The 25,341-nt window shown below is 50.5% G+C and overlaps 1 protein-coding gene across 11 annotated transcripts in view; it reads right to left on the bottom strand.

Moving 5' to 3' along the window:
* The window catches only part of SETDB2 (SET domain bifurcated histone lysine methyltransferase 2), a 617,221-nt gene that overhangs the window by 488,409 nt on the left and 103,471 nt on the right, over positions 1-25,341 (bottom strand). For all 11 annotated transcript variants that reach the window (XM_085621901.1, XM_085621902.1, XM_085621904.1 and 8 more), the window contains one exon: positions 21,838-21,903. In XM_085621901.1, the coding sequence (XP_085478027.1) occupies positions 21,838-21,903 (66 nt within the window). The remainder of the gene's footprint in view (positions 1-21,837; positions 21,904-25,341) is intronic.

The following is a 25,341-nucleotide window of genomic DNA, read 5'->3' as shown; positions in this document are numbered from 1 at the left end:
TGTATATAAGACAAGAAACACGGACCAAAGTTAAGAGATCGAAAGAGCTGAAATAGATCGGTCCAGCTTAGGGAGTCAAATGCCTTGTCAATGTCGGCTAATAGGATGGCTGTGGGGCGGCCCAGCTCCAGGGCTTTTGCAATGGCACTGTGGACTCATCTAATGTTATGCCGGGTAGATCGGTGTGGCATGAAGCTGGCCTGGTCAGGAAGAATAAGCTCGCGAATACACGTGCGAAGGTGGTCAGCAAGGACCTTGCCCAGTAATTTAGATTCAAAATTCAAGAGGGAGATGGGGCGGTAGGAAGAGGGTTCTTCCAGGGGGCGTCCCGGTTAAAGGAACACCCCTATCTCGGCATGGCGTCAATTGGGAAGTAAGATGTGCTGCTCCAGAGCCTCGTGGAGTGCGATGTCGGTTACTTTTGATGAATTTGCATACCAGAAGCGCGAAGCCATGAAGTGCACGGACACTAGTGTGTCCAAACTAGGGCCCTGAAAGAAATAAACTCTGACCTTAAAAATCTGTCCACAGAGCAGGGAGGATGGGTTGGTGAGGAATGTGCAGCTAGATATTGTCTCTACGAGATAAGGCGTTACTGAAGGTAAGTAACTTGTTCATCTGACAGAGGCATCTAGCCGCAGATTGCTTCCTTTTTTTATTTTTTTTTAACAACACTTTTTATTAATCAAGAATGCAAGGGCTGCAGGCCCCTGACAAACCAGGGGAACTGCCACATAGTAAATAGCAACAGCTCTTGACATTTTGTCGTATAGAGGAACAATGGAGAGCTATTCATACAGCATCTACCAAGAAACCCCCCCCCCTCCCTTTCCAACGCCCAACCCCCCCCGACCGCACCACCGCCAGACACCACCAGAACCATCGCTATACAGTTAGTATGCAGTATCACGCTTGGCATTCAAGTAGGCCCCAAATCCCCATCCGCAGGGACCGGTGCAAGGAAAATGCCCCTATAATCAGCCCACCGCTTCCAGATCTTGAAGTGTTTCCGAGGGCACCCACGCGCCCATAAGATCGGTAACTCCAGACCCATATTGAAATCCAGACCCCGTTTCCAAACATTGAGAGAGGGAGCCACCGGGGCCTTCCACGCACGAGCTAGATCCCGCTTGGCTGTCGTTGGGCCCAGAAGCAGCAAGTGGCGCTTATAAATATTGCCCCCAATATCAGCCATAACATGGAGCAACGCCAATCGGGGGTCTACAGGGAGATCCCACCCCAATCTTCGGATAAGCACCCTTACACTCTCCCTCAAAACAGATACACTGCAGGGCAGTGCCAGACCGTGTGCACCAAAGACCCCACCTCTCGTCCACACCTAAGGCAGTCCGGGGAGGCAATAAGACACAGCCGCTGTCGCGTGTAATAGGTCCTGTGCAAATACCGAAATTGGATGAGACGCAGGCGGATCGCTATACAAGCCTCACGGGGGAGGCCAGCGCCTCCCTCCAGTCCGTCTCGTCCAACGGCCCGACATCCGCCTCCCACCGTTCACGCAGACCCTGCAGGGACGGGGCACTATGGATCACCAAGGACCGATATATTTTAGAAACTTTCTTCTCCTGGAGATCCCCCATAAACACCTGAGCCTCAAGGGGACTGAATTCAGGGATGGATTGGAGACCCTCCAGTCTAGGGGCGAGGGCGTGGCGCAGCTGGAGGTATTTAAAGAACTGCGTCCGTGGCATTTGATATTCATGCTGTAAGACCTCAAAGGATTTCATAACACAGCCCTGAACCACCGATCCCAACGTAGAGATACCAATTCTGTACCAGTCCCTGAACCCAGAGAGGGTCGCCAACGGTGGGAGCAGCCCGTTCTGCCACAACGGGGTCTCCCGGGTAAGCCTACCACACCAGCCAATATGACGCAGAGCCCGGCTCCACACCCGAAACACCAATTGAGTGACCGGTGGCAGTGCCTCCCGCAACGCAGTCGCGTAGAGTAGGGTATGTACCGTATGTGGGTCCATGAGGCGCCTCTCCACCGCATACGCCGGGTCCCCCCTATCTCCATACCACCATTCGTTGAGGACCGATAAATGGGAGGCGTAATAATAGGATAAGATATCGGAGGTAGCCAGTCCCCCATCGTACACGGACAAAAAGCAAACCTTCAGCGACACCCTGGCCAAACCCCCCTCCCACAGAAAGTGACTCAACGCCGCATTGACCTTCCGAAACCAACTGAGAGGAATCTCATAGGGGTGGTTTTGGAGCTGGTAGAGAAGTCGAGGCAGCGCCACCATCTTAAAGATGGCAGAACGGCCACAAATGGTGAGAGGCATACGCGCCCAGAGCTTAACATCACAACATACTTTCTCCCACACCGGCATCACATTGCGCTCCCAGGCGATCGTCGGTACGTCGGTCAGAAAGACCCCCAGATATTGCAGCCCTCCGGCCGCAATCCGCAGAGACGCCGTCCACTCACCCTGTACGTCACGACCGCCCAGCACCCACAGGGTGGATTTCCTCGGGTTCATGTATAGCCCGGACGTCTCCTCAAAGACCTGCATCATGCGAAGCAGCCGCAGTCCGATTCTACCGAGATCCGACAGGAAGAACAGCACGTCGTCGGCATATAGGGCAATGCGATCCAAGAGTCCATGTTCCTACTCAAACCCCGTGTATTGCGCATCCATACGGACCCAAGCGGCCAGCGGCTCCATGGCCAGGGCAAATAGGTATGGCGACAGGGGGCAGCCCTGTCGCGTCCCCCGGTTCACCGGGAATCGCACCGAGGCCGCCCCCGCCACTCGAACCGAGGCTGTAAAATCGGTATACAAAAGTGTTAAATAGGATAAGAAGCGCGGCCCCAGGTTTAACCATTGCAGCAAGGCAAAGAGATAGAGCTTTTGACTCTCTTAGTTGGCGCTATCTATGTCGGCCAACAGGAGAGCCGTCCGAGCCTCACGCCGCTGGACCGCAGCTATCGCCACATGTGCACGCCGGATGTTGCGGCGCGTTGCCCTATGGGGCATAAACCCGGCTTGGTCCGGGTGGACCAGGGTAGGGATATAAGGCAGGAGCCGGTTGGCCAGGGCCTTGGCCAGAATCTTCGCCTCCACATTCAGAAGGGAAATCGGCCGATAAGAGGCATGTTGATCAGGAGGACGGCCCGGCTTGTGGAATACGACGATCTCTGCGTGGTGGCAGTCGGCCGGCAAAACCCCCCGCTCACAAGCATCTTCCACCACCGCATGATAATGGGGCCCCAGTTGCATAAAGTATTTGCTGAAGAACTCACTCGGGAACACATTCGGGCCCGGGGCCTTCCCGACGGACAAGCTCCCCAGCGCCGTCCCCAACTCATCCACCGTGAGCGGGCGGTCCAAGTCTGCGCGCGCCTCATCCGAAAGGGCTCTAAGGGGGAAGATCATCAAGGAACCGATCCACAAGCCCCCCGGATATGGTCTCCCGCTGTTCGTACAACTCCGCATAGTATGCCGCAAAGCTGTCCGCTAAGGCTCCAGGGTCAGTCAGCACACGGCCCTCTCTATCTGTGATCCCCGGGAGGGTCTGTGCATGATGCTGCCCCTGACACAGCCTGTAAAGCATGGTGCCCGATTTGTCTCCCCACTGACAAACCCGACTTCTCGTAGCTAACCACGCCTGCCTCGCCTCGTCCAGCAGGAGCGAGGCATATGTTTGCTGGGCATATTGCAACCAACACCGCGTGGCCCCACCTGATTCCCCCTGGCTACTGCTCTCGAGCTCCCGAATCTCTCGCTCCGCCTGAACCAATCCCGCTTCACGCGCTCGGCGGGCCGCCGCACTATATGAGATGTCAACTCACCGCAGCGTAGGTTTCCAAGCTTCCCATAGGATATCAACTCCCGACACCGAGCCCACGTTCCGGGCCCAGTAAAGATCCAAAGCCTCCGTCATGCGGGCGCAGTAGTCGTCCTGCCGAAGATGCCAGCCCGAAAGGCGCCAGCGAAATTACCCACTGACCGCCCCCCTCAGCCGCAGACGAAGCGATACAGGGGAATGATCCGACAAACCACGGGGGAGGATATCCGCCTCCGCCTCCACCCCCCGTGTCACCGCAGCCCCCGAGAGGAAAATGTAGTCCAACCGAGAGAACGAACCATGAACGGCAGAAAGATAGGTATATGCCCGCGTATTCCCATTAAGCCGCCGCCATGCATCCACCCAATTGAGGCCCTCGGCAAGCGTCTGCAGCTTGTTTGGTCGATCATCGCCTTGCATACCACTCCCCGAACAGCGGTCCCGCGACACCACCATCACGTCATTCCAATCACCGCCCACTATACCCGCCGCCAACGGCATCTCTGCCCACACACTCATGATTTTTTCGGCTAGGGTCCATGAAAAGGGGGGTGGGGGCATACACGCTTCCGAAGATCACTACTTCCGCCCCAATCTTTCCTTGCACAAAAACATACCGCCCGTGCGTATCCGCCCACAAGCGTGTGTGAATATCGGACCCGTTTATGAATGAGAATGGCCACCCCTCGGGAACCCCTAGTGAACCCAGAGGGAAAGACCTGCAGGTACCCGTATCTTTGAAGGCAGGGAGCCTTAGTACCCAGGAGATGCGTTTCTTGCAAAAACAGTACATCCGCCGACACCCGTTTGGCATACTGCAGAACCGCCCCCCGTTTAATCTTATCAAGCAGGCCGCGGACGTTCCAACTCAGAACTCGGAGTACCGCCGGTCTCCCATCCACCCTAGTAATTGTATCAGCCATGATCGGTCAATGGAGGCCACTGAGCCCCCTCCAGAAGCAGCTGAATGCCACCCGCCACTGGCAGCTCCCACAGGCGTGCGCGGTCTAACAAACCCCATAACCCCAACAACAACATTGCCAACCCCCCCACCTCATACCTCAAAACCACTGAAGTATCTGTCGCGGTGGATAGCATCGCAAGACCCCAACCATGGATCTCCGACCCCCCACAAATGGATCCCCAACTCAACCCCACCAACAAGTCGCAGGTGACTACCCCGCCCGCAAAACGCTACTGCGGCACCTGCCCGTTACATATTTTCCCGACCCAGGACCCCCCCCCCCCAGTCCCCACACACACAGCATCAAGTAAGACACATGGTTCGCAATATGATAAAGTCCCCCGCCAATGCGGCAGCAGCAATCAAGGAGTGGAAGGTGGACGCCCAGCAGCTCCCCCAGCTCCAGGCTGCACTCCACCAGATTTGGAGCGGCGGCGCGACCTGGACCGCCGGCCCCGTCCACCCCTCTGCCGACCTCCAGGCCGAGACGTCCCATCATGCGAGGAGGTGGATCCACCGCCAGGGGGAGTGTGACAACGAAGTTGCACAGTTTCATCCGTCCATTTAAACACCTCCTCGGGCGTATCAAAGAACAAGGTCTGGGATTTGTACACCACCCGCAACCGAGCCGGGTACAAAAAGGCGTAGGAGAGCTGGAGTTCCCGCAGCCGAGCCTTAGCCGCCAGAAAGGATTGGCGCTGCTGCTGTACCAACCGCGTATAGTCCGGAAAAATAAGAATGCAAGAATTTTCTTAGTGGAGTGGTTCCTTCGCCCTGGCCTGCCGGAGGATAACATCTCGGTCATGATAATTAAGGACCCTGGCGATCACTGGTCGCGGTCGGGCTCCCACTGGCGGTTTTTGGACCAGCGCCCTATGCGCCCATTCCACCACGAAACAGCTGGAAAGAGTGTCAGGGGGGAGCCAGGACACCAGCCACTCCGTCAAGAAATGCTCCATATTAGTCCCTTCACATCCTTCCGGCAATCCTACGAAGCGCAGGTTATTTCGGCGAGCCCTCCCTTCCGCATCTTCAACGCGGCCCACTAATATCTTATGGGTGGATTCCAGGGCCGCCATCTGTTTCTTGAGGGTCGTTACGTCGTCCTCCACCCCCGAGACCCTGGTCTCCGCCTCTGTGATGCGAGCCACTGCGTTCCGCAAGTCCTGTCGCAGCAGTGTCGCGTCGGAGCCCACCGCACCAATCTTCGCGTCCAGCATGTCCCTGGACTGGGTAATGACCACCAGCAGGGCCGCGTTGTCCGGGGACGCCGAGGCCGCACCGCCGGCCGGGCCCATGAACTTGTCAATAGGCCCTTGTTTGGCTGACGCCCCGCCGACTCTATCCCTGGTCATGCTGCGGCCGTCCATCACCACTCGCCCCTGGGCACACCCCCGGGGGGCTCCCGCCACAGAGACCGGGTCAAGCCCAAGAGGCTGCTGCCCCCACTCCAGGCGCACCAAGAGACGTCTGCCAGGCCCCGAGTCACTGTCCAGAAAGGAGGCCCCCAGTGAAGCGAATAAAGGATAATACACACTGCAGTCCCAGGAGAGGGGTCCACCGCCCGCAGCGCGCTGCCGGCTACCCCGCCATTTCGCGCCACCAGCAGAGCCTTCCCCGACCGCCGCGGCCCGAAATGGCCGCCGAGCACCCGGGCTCTCACTCCAATTACTCCAGTAGGGCGTCCAACGGAAGGGGGGGAAGACAAGACCAGTCCAGCGTCCTCGTTATGATCCCAGCCCAACTAGTCCATCCGTGGCCCGGCCCCACCAGCCGTGATACTCCGCGCCGTCGCGGCCTGACATGGCCGCTGAACCCCCAGCCCTCCGACAGCGACTGGCACAGAGAGATGGCTGCGCCTCGCAGGGGGGGGAGGGGGGGGGGAGGAAGACGTCCGCCGCCGATGGCGACTCACCGCTACTCCTGCGGCACCGCACCCCCGCCGGGGTATCCGCTGGGCCGCCACTCGCGCTGTCTACCAGGGCCACTCCCGGGGAGCTCCGGTCTCCCTGCACTCCGCCACCAGAGTCCACCTAAGCCAGCGCTCGCCGCCCCCGTCCACAGCTCCGGCCCTCCGCTTCCGCTGCTCCGTCCGACGGGGACGATCCACTCCGCCGCCGCAACAAATCCAGGCCGCGGCTTCAGAGGCTCGACAGGCCCAGGCCCCGCTCACACGCTCAGCGCCGTCCCACGGGCCCGAGAAATGCCAGGATGCCACCGGATTCAGCCGCCAATGCCCTCGCACCCCCACCGCAACAGGGGAGAGTCCTGGGTCGGGCAACAGGATCAATGAGAGGATATTTAACGGCGGGCTGGACGTAGCCGAGCTAAGGCGCGTCCGCCATGCCTGCCTGCCAAGCCACGCCAGATTGCTTACCTTTGAATAGATACCCAAGCAATACTATCCCCAGAGGTGGGTCTGCAGAAAAATGTAGACTAGGAACTCCTGCAGGACCAAACGGGTAAAGTGCAAGTCTAGACAGTAATGTTTGGTAAACGTGTGCAGAGAAACCTATGTTACTGCCTGACAGATGTCCAGGACTGGAACTCCAAGGGTTAGCACGGTGGTTGCAGCCTTAGCTATGGTGGAATGGGCTCTTAAGTGCTCAGGAGGCTGCTGCTTGGCTTGTGCGTAGCAGATCTTGATGCATAGAGCAACCCATCGAGGGATGGTCCATTTCTGCACCGCCCGACCTTTCTTCGCACAAACATTGCCCACGAAGAGCTGGTCGTCCACCAGGAACTCTCTTCTGCGGTCAAGGTAGAACGAAAACGCTTGTTTTGGGTCCAGATGGTGGAGTCGCTCCTCTTCTTTAGAGGGATGTGGAGGCATGAAAAGTGGACACGGTGACCTAGTGACCCACATGAAATGGTGTAACTACTTTTAGCAAGAAAGAAGCCCTTGGGGGAGGAGCCTAGCGCGCAACCAAGATGGCCGCGTAGGCTTGTGGCTCCCGGGGGCCTCCGCAACCTCCCACGTCTATCCTGTCATAATCCTGGTTTCTTAGACGGGCTTTTGTCTATGATCTTGCGCTAGGGTGCCACTCGTTTTCGAAATCGGACTCCGGGAACCGGACTGGTGGCGATCTGAAGTTTGCGGCCTTCTCCGGCCTTGGTCCCGTACTCGAGTTGATGAAGTACCCGGGCGCGAAGTGAACAACAGCGGCATGCCAGTCTGGGCCTGCCCCGGACCCCGTGCTTTCACTTTCGGTTTCGAGTTGATCTGTGGAAACTGACGTCGGGACTTAGGGTAAGCAGTGCCGGGGCCTGATTCTCGAACTGTCAACGGGCCTATTTCAGTTGGTGGCCCGGATCTCCTGCAGTGGTCGCCTGGCCTTCCTCCGGGTGCTGGAGGGTGCTGACCTTGGTGGTCGCTGATGATGGCGGCGAGAGTGGACGGCGACAAGCTGAAACCCAAGTCTACCCGGAGGGGAGCTTATACCCAGGCCAACAACATGGACCACTATGCGCAGCCAAAGGGATCCCCTGGTGGCTCACATAAATCGCCTGAGCAGCCCAAGGAGGCCTCGGGCGCAACGTCCGAATTGACTCTGCTGGATGTCATGGGGGCCATTGAGGAGATGAAGACGACGGTGAACCAGCAATTTGATACCCTGGCTAATAAATTGGACTCGGTGTTGATTGATGTGAATTTGGTCAGAGCGGACCTGTCCAAAACAAATGACCGGGTTGACTCATTGACTCAACTGATCGTCGCCTTGAGGATTCCGAAAGCAGGGCCAGGCGGAATAATGTCCGTATTATTGGGGTGCCCGAACGATCGGAGGAGTCTGCTGCGGATCTTTTTGTGGAGGATCTAGTGGTGACTCATCTAGCACCCACGGGACTGAGCAAGTTCTTCGCTGTGGAACGGGCCCACAGGATTCCGGGTGGTGCGCCCAAGGTGGGTGCTCCCCCCGCGGCCTATCATTGCCCGACTTTTTAATTTTCGGGATAGAGATGCTATCCTTCAGGCATCGAGGGTGGCTGGGCCATTAAAGTTTGAGAACTCTAATGTTAGCTTTTACCCAGACTTCACGCAAGCGGTTCAAAAGCAACGGTCGGGTTTTTTGGCCATCAAACGGCGCTGAAATATGCGATGCTATTCCCGGCTAGGCTGCGGGTTGAGTTAGAGGGTCGCTCTCATTTCTTCGACCGGCCGGAGGCGGTTGGAGAATGGCTGGATGCCCTACCTAGGGGTCGAGGTCGGATGGCGGAAAACGGAGAGTGCTCGACGGAGTAGGAATAGAACTGGGATCCTGGCTATGGACCGGACTGGTAACGTTTTGCACCTGTGGCTGCATTGGACTCCAGTTTGTAACACTTTGCCCTTTGGTATTTGGAGGTTGTGGGGGGCTTGCTGGGGCCCTTTCCTCCTTCTGGGGTTTTTTTTTCTGTCTTCTTTGTAGTGAGTTTCATATTGGGGCGACAGGCACACTGCACGTTGGGGGGGCTGTTTGGGCTCACGCAGGGGTGCAGGGAGGGGGGAGTTTTGTTGGGGTTGATGGGGTGGGGTTGGGGTTTGTTTGTTTGCATCACAAGGCGGGGTAATGTTTTCTGTTGTGCTATTATGATTGTGCTCTCCGGGAGGGGGATATTTTGTGCTGGGGGGGATGGGGGGTAAGGGGTTGAGACTTCTATCATGGAATGTGAATGGGCTGGGGGACAGGATAAAGCGGGGGGTGGTCCTGCAGTTCTTGAAACGTATTTCACCTGACATTGTGTTTCTGCAGGAGACGCACCTTATAGGGAACTCTTTCCATGCCATGAACAGGCGGGGATATCGCCTTCTGGCCCATTCTGGTTTCACCTCTGGCTCAAGGGGAGTGGGCATTTTAGTTAGGACCTCTCTCCCGTTGGAGTTGGATGAGGTGCTCCACGACGACAGAGGGCGCTACACTGCGCTGGTGGGGAGATGGGAGGGTAAGTTGATTTCGCTGGTTGCGGTCTACGTGCCGCCGGGCCTGCAGACGGCCACCTTTGCTGATTTGGGGCGCCTGCTACTTGGGCTTCCGGGGGGGGTTTTGGTCTTGGGGGGGGATTTTAACGCAGTGGTTTCCGGAGTTGAAGATCGACACCCCCCTAGAGACCTCCCTCGGGCCCAGAACTGGCTGGGGGGCTTTCTGGATACCCTGGGACTGATAGATTGTTGGCGGTTGAAACACCCTGGACAAGCACAATATACTTTCCACTCCGGGGCCCACGGTAGTCTTTCGAGGCTTGACTATATGCTAGTGCCTGCGGCCCAAGCTGGGATGATTGGGGAGGTGCGACACTTGGCCCGCGGTATTTCTGATCACTCCCCTCTTTTGCTACACTTGGATATCGCCATGGGGGCGGTGGGGAGGGTGGTGCCGATCAACCCCTGGTACCTACGAAACCCCACGATCCGTGCAGACCTGGTTAGGTCCCTGGAACACTATTTTAACGACAACGTGGGGTCGGTGTCTTCCGCCGTCTCCCTTTGGGAGGCCTTTAAGACGGTGCTCCGGGGCCAGGCCCTGTCTCTCATCTCCCATACCAAAAAATGCGAGGCGAAGGAGGTGGTTCGACTAGAAAATGAGATCACCGAGTTAGAGATCGATTTGGAGCAAGGTGTTACGGATGACAGATTGCATGTGCTGGGGCTTAAACAGGCCGACTACAAGGCGCTGGTTACTGAATCTGCCAAGAGTATGAGCAGGGAGCAACAGGGGCGTTTGTATGATATGGGTGATAAGGCGGGGAAGTTGATTGCCTGGTTGGATAAGAAGGAGAGAGCGAGTCGAGTGGTGCCGGTTGTTGAGAGGGTGGATGGTGTGTGTGTGACGGACCCCGGTGATATTGTTGATTGTTTTGCGGAGTATTTTCACTGGGTTTACTCTCCGGTCTCTGCACGATCGGAGGAAGACTCTCGCCTGCTGCTTAAAGACATCGCTTTGCCATCTCTATCTGATGAGGATAAATTACTGATGGACGCTGCCCCGTCGCCGGATGAGATTGCTTTGGCCATTCGCTCTATTGCTTCTGGCAAGGCCATGGGTCCTAATGGCCTTCCCATCGAATTATATAAGTTGCGCCCAGATAAGATTGCGCCGTATCTCCGGGACATGTTCCTCGAGGCACAGGCGACGGGCTCCCTCCCCCCTGACCAACGTCTTGCTACTATTGTTGTTATCCATAAGGAAGGGAAGCCGCGGGATCGGTGTACTTCTTACAGGCCTATCTCTTTGTTGAACGCGGAGCCCAAAATCCTTGCCAAGGTACTGGCCAATCGCCTGATCCGGGTCGTGGGAGACCTGATCCATCAGGATCAATCCGGTTTTATACCCCACCGCAATACCGCTTTGAACCTGCGGCGACTACATGGCGTCCTCGCTAGAGCGCCATTCATGCGTGAGCCGGCCATTTTGGCGTCCCTGGACGCTACCATGGCGTTTGACACCTTGGAATGGCCGTATATTTGGGCAGCATTGGCGAAGTTTGGGTTCGGCCCGGGGTTCATCGGTTGGGTGAAATTGCTTTATGATAACCCACTGGCACAGGTGGTGGTCAACGGACGGGTGTCGGCTCCTTTTGCTTTGGGTAGGGGCACGCGACAGGGATGTCCGTTGTCGCCTCTTCTCTTTGCGCTTTGTTTGGAGCCCCTTGCGGGGTGGCTGCGGTGGCACCCTTCGATGCGTGGCCTTAGATGGACGCCGGAGTATGAGGATCGTGTCTCCCTATATGCGGACGATATCTTCTTGTATCTTGCATCTCCACGCAAATCGCTCATTGTATTTGTGGATGTGTTGAGCTCCTTTGGTCGCAACTCCGGATTGGTCATTAACTGGGCTAAGTCTTGTGTGTACGTTCTCTCCGGGGAGGGCCCCCCCCCCCCTTCCGCGGGGGTGCCCTATCCAGGTTGCGCAGTCGGGGTTTAAGTATTTGGGAATCTTTATAACCCTAGACCCGGTGACCCGGTATGAGCGGAATCTTCTCCCCCCCCCTTCAGCGCCTAAGGGCGGATGTGGCGGGTTGGCGGCGGCTGCCGCTCTCGCCGCTCGGCCGGGCGGCGTTGTTCAAAATGAGGTCGCTGCCATGCTTTTTGTACGCCCTACAGAACACTGTGGACGTAGTGCCGGCCCGCTATTTTCGGGAGGTGGAGTGTCTTCAGCGTCGATTGTTTTGGGATGGGCGGCCGCGGATCGCTCTCGCCAAACTAACCCTACCGTGGTACGATGGGGGGGTCGCTCTCCCTGATATTAAACGATATTATTGGGCCTCCCAGTTGGCTGCTGTCAATCACGGGATGTATGGGCCTGCTTTGAACCCGGCTTTTGAGATGGACAAATTGTTATTGCCAAGCGGGGATTATAATCGAGCACTATACTCGGGGTCCCTTGATGCGCGATTGACAGGCCCGACGCGGGTCGCGGTGCAGGTGTGGCATGCAGCCAATGCGGCGATGGGGTGGAGGGATCGCTTGACTCGGGCAACGCCATTGTACGCTTCCCGGCGTTTGGGTTATCTGTGTAATACGAAAGGCTTTGAGAAATGGGATATGATTGGTATCAGCAAGGTAGGGGATCTCTGACGAAAGGGAAATTTAAGACGTTCGACATGCTGAAAACCGAATATCAGTTGAACGATAGGGAATACTTTCGGTACGCTCAGGTTCATCACGCTTTGTGTTCCGTATTCCCGGACGTTGCGGCTATTCCGGAGTCCTCCCCGTTGGAAGATAGAGTATTGGACGGCTATGTGCCGGATAGCACCATTTCGCTGATTTATAAGAAGCTTATCAATGATCGAATGGGTTTGCTGACCTCATTGCGAGAGACATGGACTGCCGACGGCTTGGAACTTGACGACGAGGATTGGGTGTCAGCGGTGGCCTCCCCGAAAGAGGTGGCTATCCCGGCCCGTTTGCGTTTCGTCCAGCTTAAGATACTTCATAGAGTGTACGTCACGGGGCCTGGTTTGATGCGTATGGGGTATTCGGTGGATGATTTGTGTAAGCGAGGCTGTGGACTACTGGGGACTTTCCTCCATATCCTGTGGGAATGTCCGGAAGTGATTCGGTTTTGGTGTAGAGTGCATGCGGTGTTAGAAGAAGTCACGCATGTTGCCTTGTTGCCGGAGGCACGGAGATGTTTGCTGAATGTCTGGGAGCCGACTGATTACAATGTGATGCAGACGCAGTGGGTGACTCTGGGCTATATGGTAGCGAAGCGTGACATTGCACAACTGTGGGGCTCCCAGAGGCCACCAACGGTCTCAGCGTGGAAGGAACACATGGACTGGTGTATGTTCAGAGAGAAAACGGTGTATGTGGCGAGAGGCAAGCCTGGGAAGTGGATTAAGGTGTGGGGTCCCTGGAACTCCTATCGTGGAGGTATTTGCGCCCCGCCCCAGACGCGAGAGATGGATGCTGCTCTGTCTCCCTAGCCCGCGCATTCCTCTATGCTCCTGCGACATGTGCATTTGGTTTCTTCTGCCTGCCCCCCCCCCCTCTTTCTCCCTGGGTTTGTTTACCCCTTCCATACGGGGAGCACATGTTACTACTATTGACCTCCTCTGCCTTGTGTGTGTGATGTTTTTCGTTTTCTTTAAAAATATGAAACCTTTCTTTGTTTGTCTATGGACTGCGGCTGCGGCTGGCTGAGTTGATTAGCACTCCAGTAGCTCTCTTATTGCTTCACCGAGGTGGCTGTTAAGATGTGTCTATGCTTATAGTGTGCATTAGCGGCCGGCCTGTTGGTTGTAGGCCCATACGTGTATGTCTCTGAAATTGTAATAAAGGTTTTAAAAAAAGAAAAAAAAAAAAAAAAGAAAGAAGCCCTTTTGCGAAGCACCAGAGGTTTGGATCAGAAAGCCTGCAGCTTACTCACCCTCCTGCCCAATGTAATCACCAAAAGAAGGCTGTTTAAGGGCTCGAAAGGGAGCATACATCAGAAATGTGAGGACAAAATTAAGGTCCACTGAGGCATAATGAAAGGGGAAGGTGGGAACATATGTACAAGACCTTTGAGAAATCTTTTTACAACGGGAGATTTAAATAAGGAGGGTTGGTCTGTTGCAGGAATTCTGCTCAGGACCACATAACATCAGAATGCAGGGACCGAGTCACCATACCACATCAGTATCCATGCACCAGAGTTTGACTAGCTATAGTGCCTCATTTGTCCTCCTAACATTACCAGAGAGACAAGTGAGTTGGCACCCCAGAACACAACATATCAACCCTCTCTGGGATCGTGATAACAGGACACATTCTTTCATTCTCTCACTCGTATTTGTCCACTATAAGATTAACAAGAGACACAAAGGAAGTTTAGAATATTTATTTAAACTATTGTGCTCTAAGACGCAGAGTTATGCCACAATTAGAAAACAAATACATATTAAAAATGTTGCTAGCATGTTTAACAAACCATATACAATTTTAAGGCCCTGTCATGTTATAAGACATATTAGCCTAAACCTTCCCCTACTTCCTAATGCAGCTAAATGATTATATATCAAAGATCTCTGGGATTAGTGGCGGAACGCGTACCTTAGCACACACAGATGGACGCTCTATATCTCAGCTTGAACAGCATTCCCTGTCTAAGAACCCTCGCTAAGTGTGTATTTTCTTAAACTTCTTGTGCTCAGTTATATGACAAAACATGTGTGCCACAAACAGCAGCAGCGTTCTCGTGTTATGTCTAGGTGCTAGTGTATGACCAGAGAGAATAACAAGGGCCATTGTTGCTTGACCTTTTCTAGCGTGTTCAGACTAAACCCAAAGTAAAGAACAAAACGCAAAAACATATGCTGGTTCCTAGTGAAAGTACAATGTGGCTCAAAAATAAGTGTGCTTATATAGCAACATGAACAAAAGAAATGCGGCCTACAATGTGCACAATTAGACTAACATAGGGAAACTACAATGGACCATGCGGAAAACACACAACAGGTCAGGCAGCCTCAAGAATGCAGACAAGGCAGAAAGATACCCTTTCAAAGTGCTAAGAGCAAAGCCCTGTTGGGCAAGGGTCAAAATAACAAGCAAAATAACAAAAAGGGAGGCAAAAAGAGGGTCAATAGACTTTTCTGTACAATATGATGCAAACTTTTCCCAGCAGCGGGCTTATACCGTCTTGGTAGAGGAAGGTCGAAAGCTATCAATTGACGTCGTTCAAGCTCCAAGCAAGGAGGAGGAGAGTTGACAGGTTTGGGTGGAGGGCCCTCCCCTGCTGCTGTGACTGAAAATCCTCCGGAATGGGCACCCTGATCGGAGGATTTATGCTTCTTTGCAGAAGCTCGGGATACCAAACTTTCTGTGCCCAGTCCAGAGCCATATGGAAGACTTGGGCCCAGTCGTTCCTGATCTTCTTGAGAACTCTGGGCAGGAGTGGTATGGACGGAAAGGCATACAGGAGGCCTGAGCCCAACTCGAGATGAAAAGCGGCTCCAAGCGAGATGCTTGGTAACTCCAGCGCACAATACTGTTGACATTGCACATTCTCCGCGGAGGCAAACAATTTAACCAAGGCTCTCCCCACTGTTGAAAGAGACCTTGCACTACCTCTTAGTAGAGACGCCATTTGTGATCCATTAAGCATCGACGGCTGAGTTTGTTTGCCCTGGCGTTCAGGGAACCTGCCAGGTGTTGAACAACCAGGGAACTGCCCTGCTGTTCCAACCATGTCCAGAGACGCAGGGCCTCTTGGCAAAGGGTTCACAACCACATGGAGGTGGTGTTGTCCATGAACACGTGCACCAGCCTTCCCTTGGTGGAGGGTAGAAAGGATTTCAATGCCAATCAGATCACTCGGAGCTCCAACAGGTTGATGTGGAGTCCGGATTCCGCCAGAGACTAGATTCCTCTGATCCCCACCTCACCCAGATGGCCTCCCCATTCCAGGAGTGATGCATCTGTCAATACTGTGAGATCTGGTTGGGGAAAGCAGAGGAGTCTGCCTCTGACCCAGTCTCAGTTTGTTAGCTACCACTGCAGGCCTTTTGCAGTTCTCTCCGAGTTCTGTACCATGTAGAAGAAATTCCCCTGATGCTACATCCACTGGAACTTCAGGTCCCACTGCAGAGCCCGCATATGCCATCTGGTATGTGTCACTAGCAGGATGCAGGAGGCCATGAACCCCAGCAGCCTCAGTCAATCTCACCGAAATCCAGGATAGAAGCGGAAACATTGGTTGTATAGCTCGAATATCATGGACTCGCCGCTTGAGAGGATAAGCCCAAAATAGCATTCTGTTCAGAAGAGATCAGATGAAAGGGAGCATCTGAGCGGGAGTCAGGTGTGACTTCAGCATTTTGATAGTGAACCACAGCGAATGCAGGAGGTCTGCCGTAGTTCGGAGGTGGGAAATGACAGGCTGGGGCGAGCCCGCTTTTAGCAGCCAGTCATCGAGATAGGGGAAGACTGGCACCCTGAACTGCACAAATGAGCTGCGACTACTACCATCACCTTGATGAACACCCGAGGGGCACTGGTAAGGCTAAAAACAAGCACGGTGAACTGAAAATGCTTTTGGCATACCGTAAACTGCAGGTAACGCTGATGGGCAGGCAGGACAGAGATGTGAAAATAGGCATCCTGCAAGTCCAACGCTACTATCCAGTCTCCTGGGTCCAGGGCAGACAAGACCGAGCTAAAGTGATCATCTTGAATTTCTCCTATTTGAGCAAGTAGTTGAGGGCTTGGGGATCTAGGATAGGACTAAGGCCCTTGTCCATTTTTGGGACAGGAAAGCAGCGGATATAGCAATCACAGCCTCCTTCTGGCACCGGAACCCTCTCTATGTCTCCCTTGGCCAAGAAAGCAATGACTTCCTCCCGGAGAAGTAACAGATGATATTCAGCCAGGTTTGAAATTGGATACGTACTTGGCAAATAAACACTTAATACAACATCCCTATGAAGATCGGATAATGATTTACATCTTCATGTGAACTTTACAATTCATGGATATGACTCAACGAAGTGGATAATTTGTGGTATCATTGGATTGTTGTGGTGTGCTGCGTTGCCTATCTAGTGGATTTAAATCTTTGGATTATTCATAGTCGCAAAGATATGTTTAATACTTTAAGTGGATGAGTATTTGGCTTCGTTTTCAGCACCCAATACTACTGTTAGAATCTATACTGTTTGGAAAACTTTATTAATGTACAAATAATGATGTGCAGATCACTTTAGCATATCCACTGAGTTTTCTATTATGTACACCTCTGTCAAGATGTTAGTCTTGACTACCACAGAGGGAAAACTAAGGTCAAGGACCTCAGCCGTCCTCCGGACGACCACTTTATATGTAGCTCCCTCCTCAGTAGACATGGTCGGGGGAGAAAACATGCAAAATCTGGAGACATGTCCAGTCTGCTGGCATCGCTCAGTTCCTCACAACACTCCACATCCTGCTCATACTGGAATTCTAAAGGGTCCAGTGACCCCTCCCTTTCCTCTCCTAGGTGTAGCCCTTCAGAATAGAGCTAAACCTCAGACCTACGACGGGGGGTCCTGCTGGTGCCGGCATCAGACGCAGCTCCATATCATCGGGGATTAGAATGAGGTGGGCGCTGGGAGCATCAGCACTTGGGCCGGCACCGCGGAAATGTTTTAGTGGCACGTCCGGCACAGGTCTGGATCCATGACCAGATCCATGGGAGACCATTGGGGCCGGACCGGTCAGTGTGGTAGTAGATGCCCCCTATTACCCCACAGGGCCTAAATGCATGCCGGAGGGGTCAGGCCGCTCAAAAAGGAGGCGCAGGGTCTCATAAAATTCCTTGATTTTAGTGGGGGTTGCTCGGGCTCCTGGAAAACTGAGGAGGCACAGAATCAGTCCAGGCGCAGGTTCCGAAAATCCAGGCCTCAAACACCGATGCTCCTTCGTCGAGCCGGCCGACGGACGAGGAGAAGTCGAAGCACGCTTCGACTTCTTGTGTTTTTTGTGCCTCTTACTTGAGCGGCCCGGCGATTTGGAGGGGGATAATTTAGATCAGGTGCCTCCACAACTTGTAACTTGCCAAATGCCAGTAAGGAGCTTACAAATATGAAGCCCAGCAGGTCATTCAAAGGGTCTGAAGCGGAGCAGAATCACCTCCTGCACACTGTAGGAGAAAGCGCCATTTAGCTTAAGGTTTGAAAATCCAGACAATGGAGGGGGGCATAAAAAGATGAACACACACAGTGAAGGACAGCACAGGAAATGGAATGTGAAAGCCACATGACAACTGATCATGTTTCAGGATGTGCATGGCCAGTGACAAAAAGAGAAAGGCAGAGAGAGCAAAAGAGAGAGAAAGAAATAGTCTATTGTGTGTGCACTGCCAGGGATAGGCCCAGAAAGAAGAATGCCAGTGTGCGTGCTTCTGGGCATATCTGCATTCATATGTGTGCATGTCTGTGAATGTGCACGAGTGTGTGTGTTCTCGTACTAGTATCTCTCCCTGGCAGACACTGTCCCTCACTGGTGATGGTAATTCCTGCCTTCTGAAACCATCTATGGTAGCTGATATTTGGGTACCATATCTGACACAATATTTGCCTTTACTAGAATAATGGTGAAACTCTTAGAATTGACATATTGTGATCATCCTTGGACTAACCATAACAAACTTGTTGAAAATGGTTATCTGATATTTGGAGACCAAAAGTGCAGGAAAAGTTAATATTCTGCTTAGAAAATTAGTTTGATTTCTCCATCTGTCCCCGTGGGATCACATATGAAATTCATTGAAAGCACTTTACTAACTGCCAACAAATTGCCTACAAGGCATTTTCCATTGCATATCGTTCTATATTAAGTCCACCATATAAACCAAGCAAAACTCCTGCAACAGAGGCTGAAATCCGACAGCCTAATCACATTGTTCGCTCTAAGAGCAAATGAGGAAGGAGAGCATACACTTTTGATAATCTCCACTGAGACGCTTCACTTTGTCAGCACAAAATGACAAGGATAAATTCTTTGCTAATACGAGCCTGGGAAAAATGTGCTGCACACCTCTCATTCAGGAATGCTACTATACAATGGCTGGTGCCTGCCATCAATGCATGCCGCAATTACAAACAGATAATATCAGAATTCCCTATACTGAACCATTTAAAGACACTGGTCACCCATCATCACCTGCAAAAGTAAACCTCATTGGTGCAATAGTGTGTCTATGGATGGATGGATGTGTGCCTCTAGCAGATCTAACATCTTTCTGAGGCCTTAGTTTACCTGCCCACAGTGACACATTTGCTGCAGTACAATCATATGATGCTGGCCCTCACTGATAAAACCTAAGTTTTTCTATCTAGCCCTTCCACGTCACACCCTACTTTCCTCAAAGAAAATATTGTCCGCCCATGCATCACCCATTCACACATGAGGTCTAGCATGCCAAGCAACGGCTCAAGGAAAGAGGCCACACCAGTGCCTGCTGGGCACTGTACACATGCCTGTGACAATGAAAAATAATTGCCACCCCTCCCCAATCCAATATTTACCAATGAGATTTAGATATTCAATTTTATATATGGAATTTTATGTAGATAAAATTTTGCGGTATGATACCAGAATATTTTAGCTTTAAATGTCCAGGCAAAAATGTTGCCAAAAAATCAACTACCAAAATATCATCAAGGTAACTATATATAGGTAATTGAGATGTACCTCGTCTCTATACATCTTGAAACTGTATAGACGTGGAGTTCCAAATAGTAAATCTATACTTACCGATATATTCCCACCTTGGACCTATTTTCGATGTTAATATATTTTCTATGATATTTTTGCAGGATGATAATATTTTCTGGCTTAGAACCCTTCCTAGCCAAACTAAGAAGTATTCCCAGTATGGATACACATTTTTTTTAATTGAATGTGTTTCAGTTAAAGACCACATATTGCAATGCTGAAGCGAGAGACAAATAATGGTAGATACTGCGATTTTTCAATTAAACTGAAAAGAGGACACTACTTAAAAAAGAATCCTTTATCCACAAAACAACGTTCAAATAAGTCAAGTTGAAATCGAGTTTCAGAATATCTCGTATATCTTAGGTCACATCTAAATTTAAAGGCAATTTTGCTGTAGCAACCCACAGAAAGGAAACTACAACAATATCCTTTGAAAGGTGTCAAGTATCAGACAACAACACGTATGTCTGGTTTTGCAGATATAAAATACATATGGATAAAAATTAAGGGTACATTTCTCATATTCTTCTGCGTTATTTTCATTTCCATTGGAAGACCGAACAGTAAAGAATGGGCACTGTATTAGGAGGTGCTCTTAGTATCAAAAATAAAACATGGATAATATTCTTTTAAAAAGAATTGTGAAACAGTGTCAATTTTATGATTCAATAGTAAATCACTGAAAACAATATAAATACAAGCAACACTACTGTCAAATAAAATACTATATTAATACAGTGTGAAAGGCTGCAATATATGTTTTTTGCTTCAAACAGTTTCATTGGTTTTACTGCAAAACAAAGTGTGGTGCAGGTGTGAGAGGTGAGTATATAGCGATACATACTCACCGTAAAAATAACATTTATTATGGCTCTAGCTATCTAAAGCAGATTTATCTATTCTAGCGGCAAAGAGCAGTCCCTCGCTTTCAATCAAGTGCCCAACTAGGTTAGGTCACATAGTCCTATGATCTTGTAGAGGTCCTGTCTCAGTTCCTGAATTAAGGAACGCCTCAATTAGCAAGCCACATTCTTGCAGGTCCTGGGTCAGTTCATCATCTGTAGGAAACCAGCACATTCTTTTCTACTTGGTTAGCACCAATTCATAAGGTCTTTTTCCCATTTCACAACCCAAGGCAACCTCCGCTGGGTCCCACGTTTTGTATTGAGTCTCCTAGCCAGGATCAGCCTTAGTACCACAAATTTATATTTCAGTTTTATCTTTTCAGGAGTGGGGTGTAGTCCAAAGAGAAAAAGTTCCAGGGTTTTGTGCATAAGTTTCTCACAACTCTCTGTAATTGTCCTATCACAGTGTCCCAATGTTCCACTACATTCACAAAGTTCCCTACCATATGAAACTGATTGGCTCTAGGGACGATTCATCAGTGACATGCGTTGGGTCGGATGTTTTTTAAAAATAAAATCAAGTACCTTCAGGGTGAAATGTGTTGTATGAGATGCTTACACTGGAGAAGTTTGAACCTGGCATTGCTAGAGGTTGGGTTGGTGTATTCCAGTACTGTCTCCCAATTCTTGTCCGTCTGAGGGTGGGATAAGCCATTATTCCATTTGTATATTATTATCCAGATGTATCTGCCTTAGCTCGTCGTCGAGAGCTCTGAGGGTGGTTGGCCAATTTCTTCCACCTGCAAAGTCTCAGCAGCCTAGCTAACCTCTGGAAACTCTGGGATAGCATCCCAATTTCTCTATTTAGTTGTGCTTAAAAGAGGCAGTGCCTCTTCACCACATCAAGTTCACCCCAATGTCTGCAGCATGTCTTCTACTGAGCTACGGAGAAAAAGATGGCAATACATAATCTAAGGTCACAAAGTCTGTCAAATGGACGTCCCAGAACTGAAAGGCTTGACCCCTGTACCACAGACAAGTTTCAGAGCATCACAATTTCACATGATGGCGCAGTATATTCACGCGTTTCATTCTTTTTGGTTTTGAATTCACAATGGGCTTTACTACACATTTGTATCTTTTTTTCAATTAAATTTTAGATATTTTAATTATCACCAATTTATAAGTGCGATGCAATGTATTTTTCTTGCTAGGTAGGCCACGCTCAAAAAATCTCTACTTCCTCCTACCAGAAGACCAGTGTTGTTTATTATTTCTTCGCATACTTTTTCATATAAAAATTCAACATAGGTAGCCCTAAAGGTATCCAGGCAATGGGAAGCCACAGCGGAACTTAAGTGAGCTATTGCCCAGAGCCACCTGACACTGAGCTGAGATGCCCCCGGCACCAGGGATTGAACCGTGAGCACCGCGCTCCATGGTCAGCCACTGTAGCGCTGTGCCACACCTCTCCCATATGAAAGGAATATAAACTGTTACACATTTTAAAATAATCACAAGAAAAGAAAAGAGTGCTGAAAAGGTCATACCACTTGATAACGTTGCAGTAGTGCTTAAGCCAGCCGCCTTCACAAGAGCCATTGCTTTTAAATAATCTGTAACATAAAAATACACAATAAATAACATGCAAGAAACACGAAGTAAAAATATTAATCCAAGAGACACACTTTGTAAACTGCAGTCCAGTAGCTCCGTGTACCTGTTGCATTTCTGTTAACTTACCCGTGTCAGTGTGGGTTATTAGCCAACAGTATTCAAAGAAGAGTCTACAAATCCCAACATGCTTTAGGGTGTTGGCTGAAAAAACAGGCCCAACTCCTGAAACCTCCTCACTGAAGGTATAAGTAATTAAACACAGAGGGTCTGGGACCACTATTGTAATGGAGAACAATCGAAGCTAGGCCACGCGGTCCCTTCTTTTTTATTTACAAGCTCGTTTTTCAAACTCTTTTCCTCAGTTCACTCTCTCTTCACGCTTTTCCTCACAATTCCGTAACTTTCCCAATAGCACCCCCTTCCCAATCTTACCCAACCTTGCTCTCCACTTTCAAGTCTCCTCTCGCAGCTACCTTATTCCAGGGACTTCACGTTTGAGGGTGGCCTGTACAGTAGCACTCGCCCACTTTCTTTGGCTTCTCTTGCTCCTTCTATACTTACCTTCAACCTGTGCTGTTGTCAGGTTTCCACACTGTGGATGATAGGTGTATCCCGCTAACACTGGCCTACCCGTAACATTAACGATCTCATTCTTACAGGACACAGGACGTGTGGCAATTCTCTTTCCAACCTTTGTGTAGGCTCCTAATCCAAATGGGTACTTCCCATTGTCCAAATGGAAAGTATAAGGCTGGGGCATCTTCTGGCTTGTGTACTACACAAAATATCCAGTGGTAGGGTCCACAAGCTCAATCTCTACAAAATTAATAAATGTCTCCTTTTTAATAAACAGGGCTAACAAAGATTACAAATAATACATTCGGCTACATAGCAGGGAATTCTAGTGATGTTAAGTAACTGGTCAACGGACCTTGCGCTTTACCCCTTATCATAAGTGTTGCAGCGGCCATTTTGATTGACTTTTTTATTGAAAAAGCACAATAAACACCACCCAGTGGTTTGTTGGTGCAAATACTGATAAAAGAAGACACTGAAAACCAATTATGTGAAAAGGGGAGAAACAGAGTCTCCAATTAGTTAACTAAGGCCTTCAAAAATTCCTTTTCAAGTCTGAAATTGGAGATTTGTCATAAAAGCAAAGGGACAAAGAAAGATGATTTCAGAGTTTTAAAGCTTGATCGCGAAAAGAGGGACCCTCTCCCTCCCCCCAAAGCAAACAACTTTATCCTGGCAGCAGAAACTGATTCGGCAATTTTAGGATTGGAGAGTCACACTTCGAGCATCTTCATTGAAACATTTTTGTGGATCACGCACAAGGGCTTGAATTTCCTTCTCCAATTCACCAGTGGCCAATGAACACTGTGTTGCAGCTGTGAGATAACAGTATTTTGAGTGATCACAAAATTCTGAACACTATACACTTTGGTAATTTGACCCAACGATAGATCAGTGTAGACTGGATTACAGTATTGTATTCGGGCCAATATGCAGGCAGACACTATAGATAATGTCTCTCTAACAGGCTGACCGCGAGTTACTAGCTGTCTGTAATCTTTCCCCGAGGAGTTTGCAGATCATGAATAGGACCTTTTTAGATGGGGAAAAAAAAAAAAGAGTTCAGTTCATGGAATGGGGACGTGAAAGAGTTTTTGGAGAAATCTTTGGTTAGAGTATACATCAAAACCACCAAAAGACAGTTAAAAAAAGTTAGTAACCTGTTCTTCTGATGGACCTCCTTCCGCAAATTCCTCACCTTGAGAATAGATACCATAGCAGTGCCTCCTAAGGTGGTGGATCTGTGAACTGGCTAAGACCACAATGTCCTCCAGGACCGAGTGGTCTAAATGCATCTCTCGACAGACCAGACTGTCAATACAGTTGTGTTTTGTCAACATATGAACAGACGCCCACGTAGCCGTCTGACAAATGACCAGGACAGGCACTCCGCATGACAACGCAGTGGTAGCAGCTTTGGCAGAATGAGCTCATTATCCTACTGGGGGTGCTTCTTAGCCGGCTCTAGATGCAGAAAACAATCCTTTAGGAGATGGTTCATTTTTACACTGCCTTGCCCTCCCCTGCTCCAGAGAACCCTACAAAGAGCTGATCGTCCCCTCAATGTTTTTGTGAGAGATCTACATCAAAGCGTAATGACATTTTAGGGGCAAAACAACGTAGTCTCTGTCTCCTTAGGAGGGATGAGGAGGAACAAAGAATGTTGAAAGGAAGATTGGCCTAACGGCTAGGGCGGTCAACCTCGAATCTGGGGAACCGGTTTCGAGTCCAGCAATGACGCTGAACATCCTGTGATTCTGGGCAAATCACTTCATCTCCATGTGCCTAACAAAAAAATGAACGTGTCCTCATGTAACACATCCGGTGCTATGTAAAGAGCTCTGATACCCGATTCTGGGTCAAGTTCGCGCTATATAAAACTCAGTAAAAAAAAAAAAAAGAGAGCCTGCCCGACATAAAATAGAGTGACCACTTTCGTCAGGAAGGATATTTGGGTCCTCAACACTAACTTATCTGGGAAGAGTGTTGTGTAAGGTGGATTGATAGACCGAGCCTCCAGCTTGCTCTCATGACTAGTCGATGTTATGTTATGCAGATTTGTAGAGCACACTATCACCCGGGAGGGAATCAGGTCCAGGAGCAGGTGTAAGTCTAGTCAAACCTATTGCCTGGTGGGATTACTCTAAAACCCATGTCTTTAGCTTCATACTGAATTATGTTATATTATGTGTAGCAGCAGATTGTTCCACGTGTTAGGAGTGATGTAGGAGAAAGGCTCAACCGCCAAATCAGGCTTTCCACATGTATGGGGAATGTGCAAGTAAGAGTCCGGATGCAGGAGGTGTCTAGAAGGTTTGTGAAGGGAGATGCGTTTGTGGAGGTATGCTGGGCCAGTGTTATGTAGAGCCTTTAGGTTTACAGCATGTTTATTAGTTTTAGACACATTAAATCATAGACAGTACATAATACCTCGCCTACATACACAGTCCGGTGAGGATCAGTAAGGAATAGAAAAAGACATATATAGGAAAAGAGAGGAAAGCAGGGATAAGGAGGGGGATCCAGGATGCTTATAGTGATCAGCAAGTCACTTTATTCGTGCAAGTGACACATATCCCTTGTTATGTGTAACGGTTCAGAGTCCGTGCAGGGTCAAATATCAGGGTGGGAAGGCCAATTAATCTGTGGGATGGTCTAGCGAGGTAAGGCGTAGTACGCAGATAGGCTGGGCATGTCAACTCTCTAAATTCCTCTGCAAGTGATTTTACGCATGGTCCCCAAGTCTTACCAAATTGAGGCAAACTATTCTCAGAGACTGCTGTGAGTTTTTCCATGCTTCTATCCCAGAGCTTGTGGAGCCAATCTACGTGAGCTGGTATTTTGTTTGTGCCCCATCGAGC

The sequence above is a fragment of the Triturus cristatus genome, chromosome 8, assembly GCF_964204655.1.
Source record: "Triturus cristatus chromosome 8, aTriCri1.1, whole genome shotgun sequence".
Classification (NCBI taxonomy): domain Eukaryota; kingdom Metazoa; phylum Chordata; class Amphibia; order Caudata; family Salamandridae; genus Triturus; species Triturus cristatus.
This window is presented reverse-complemented; position numbering and strand designations above follow the sequence as displayed.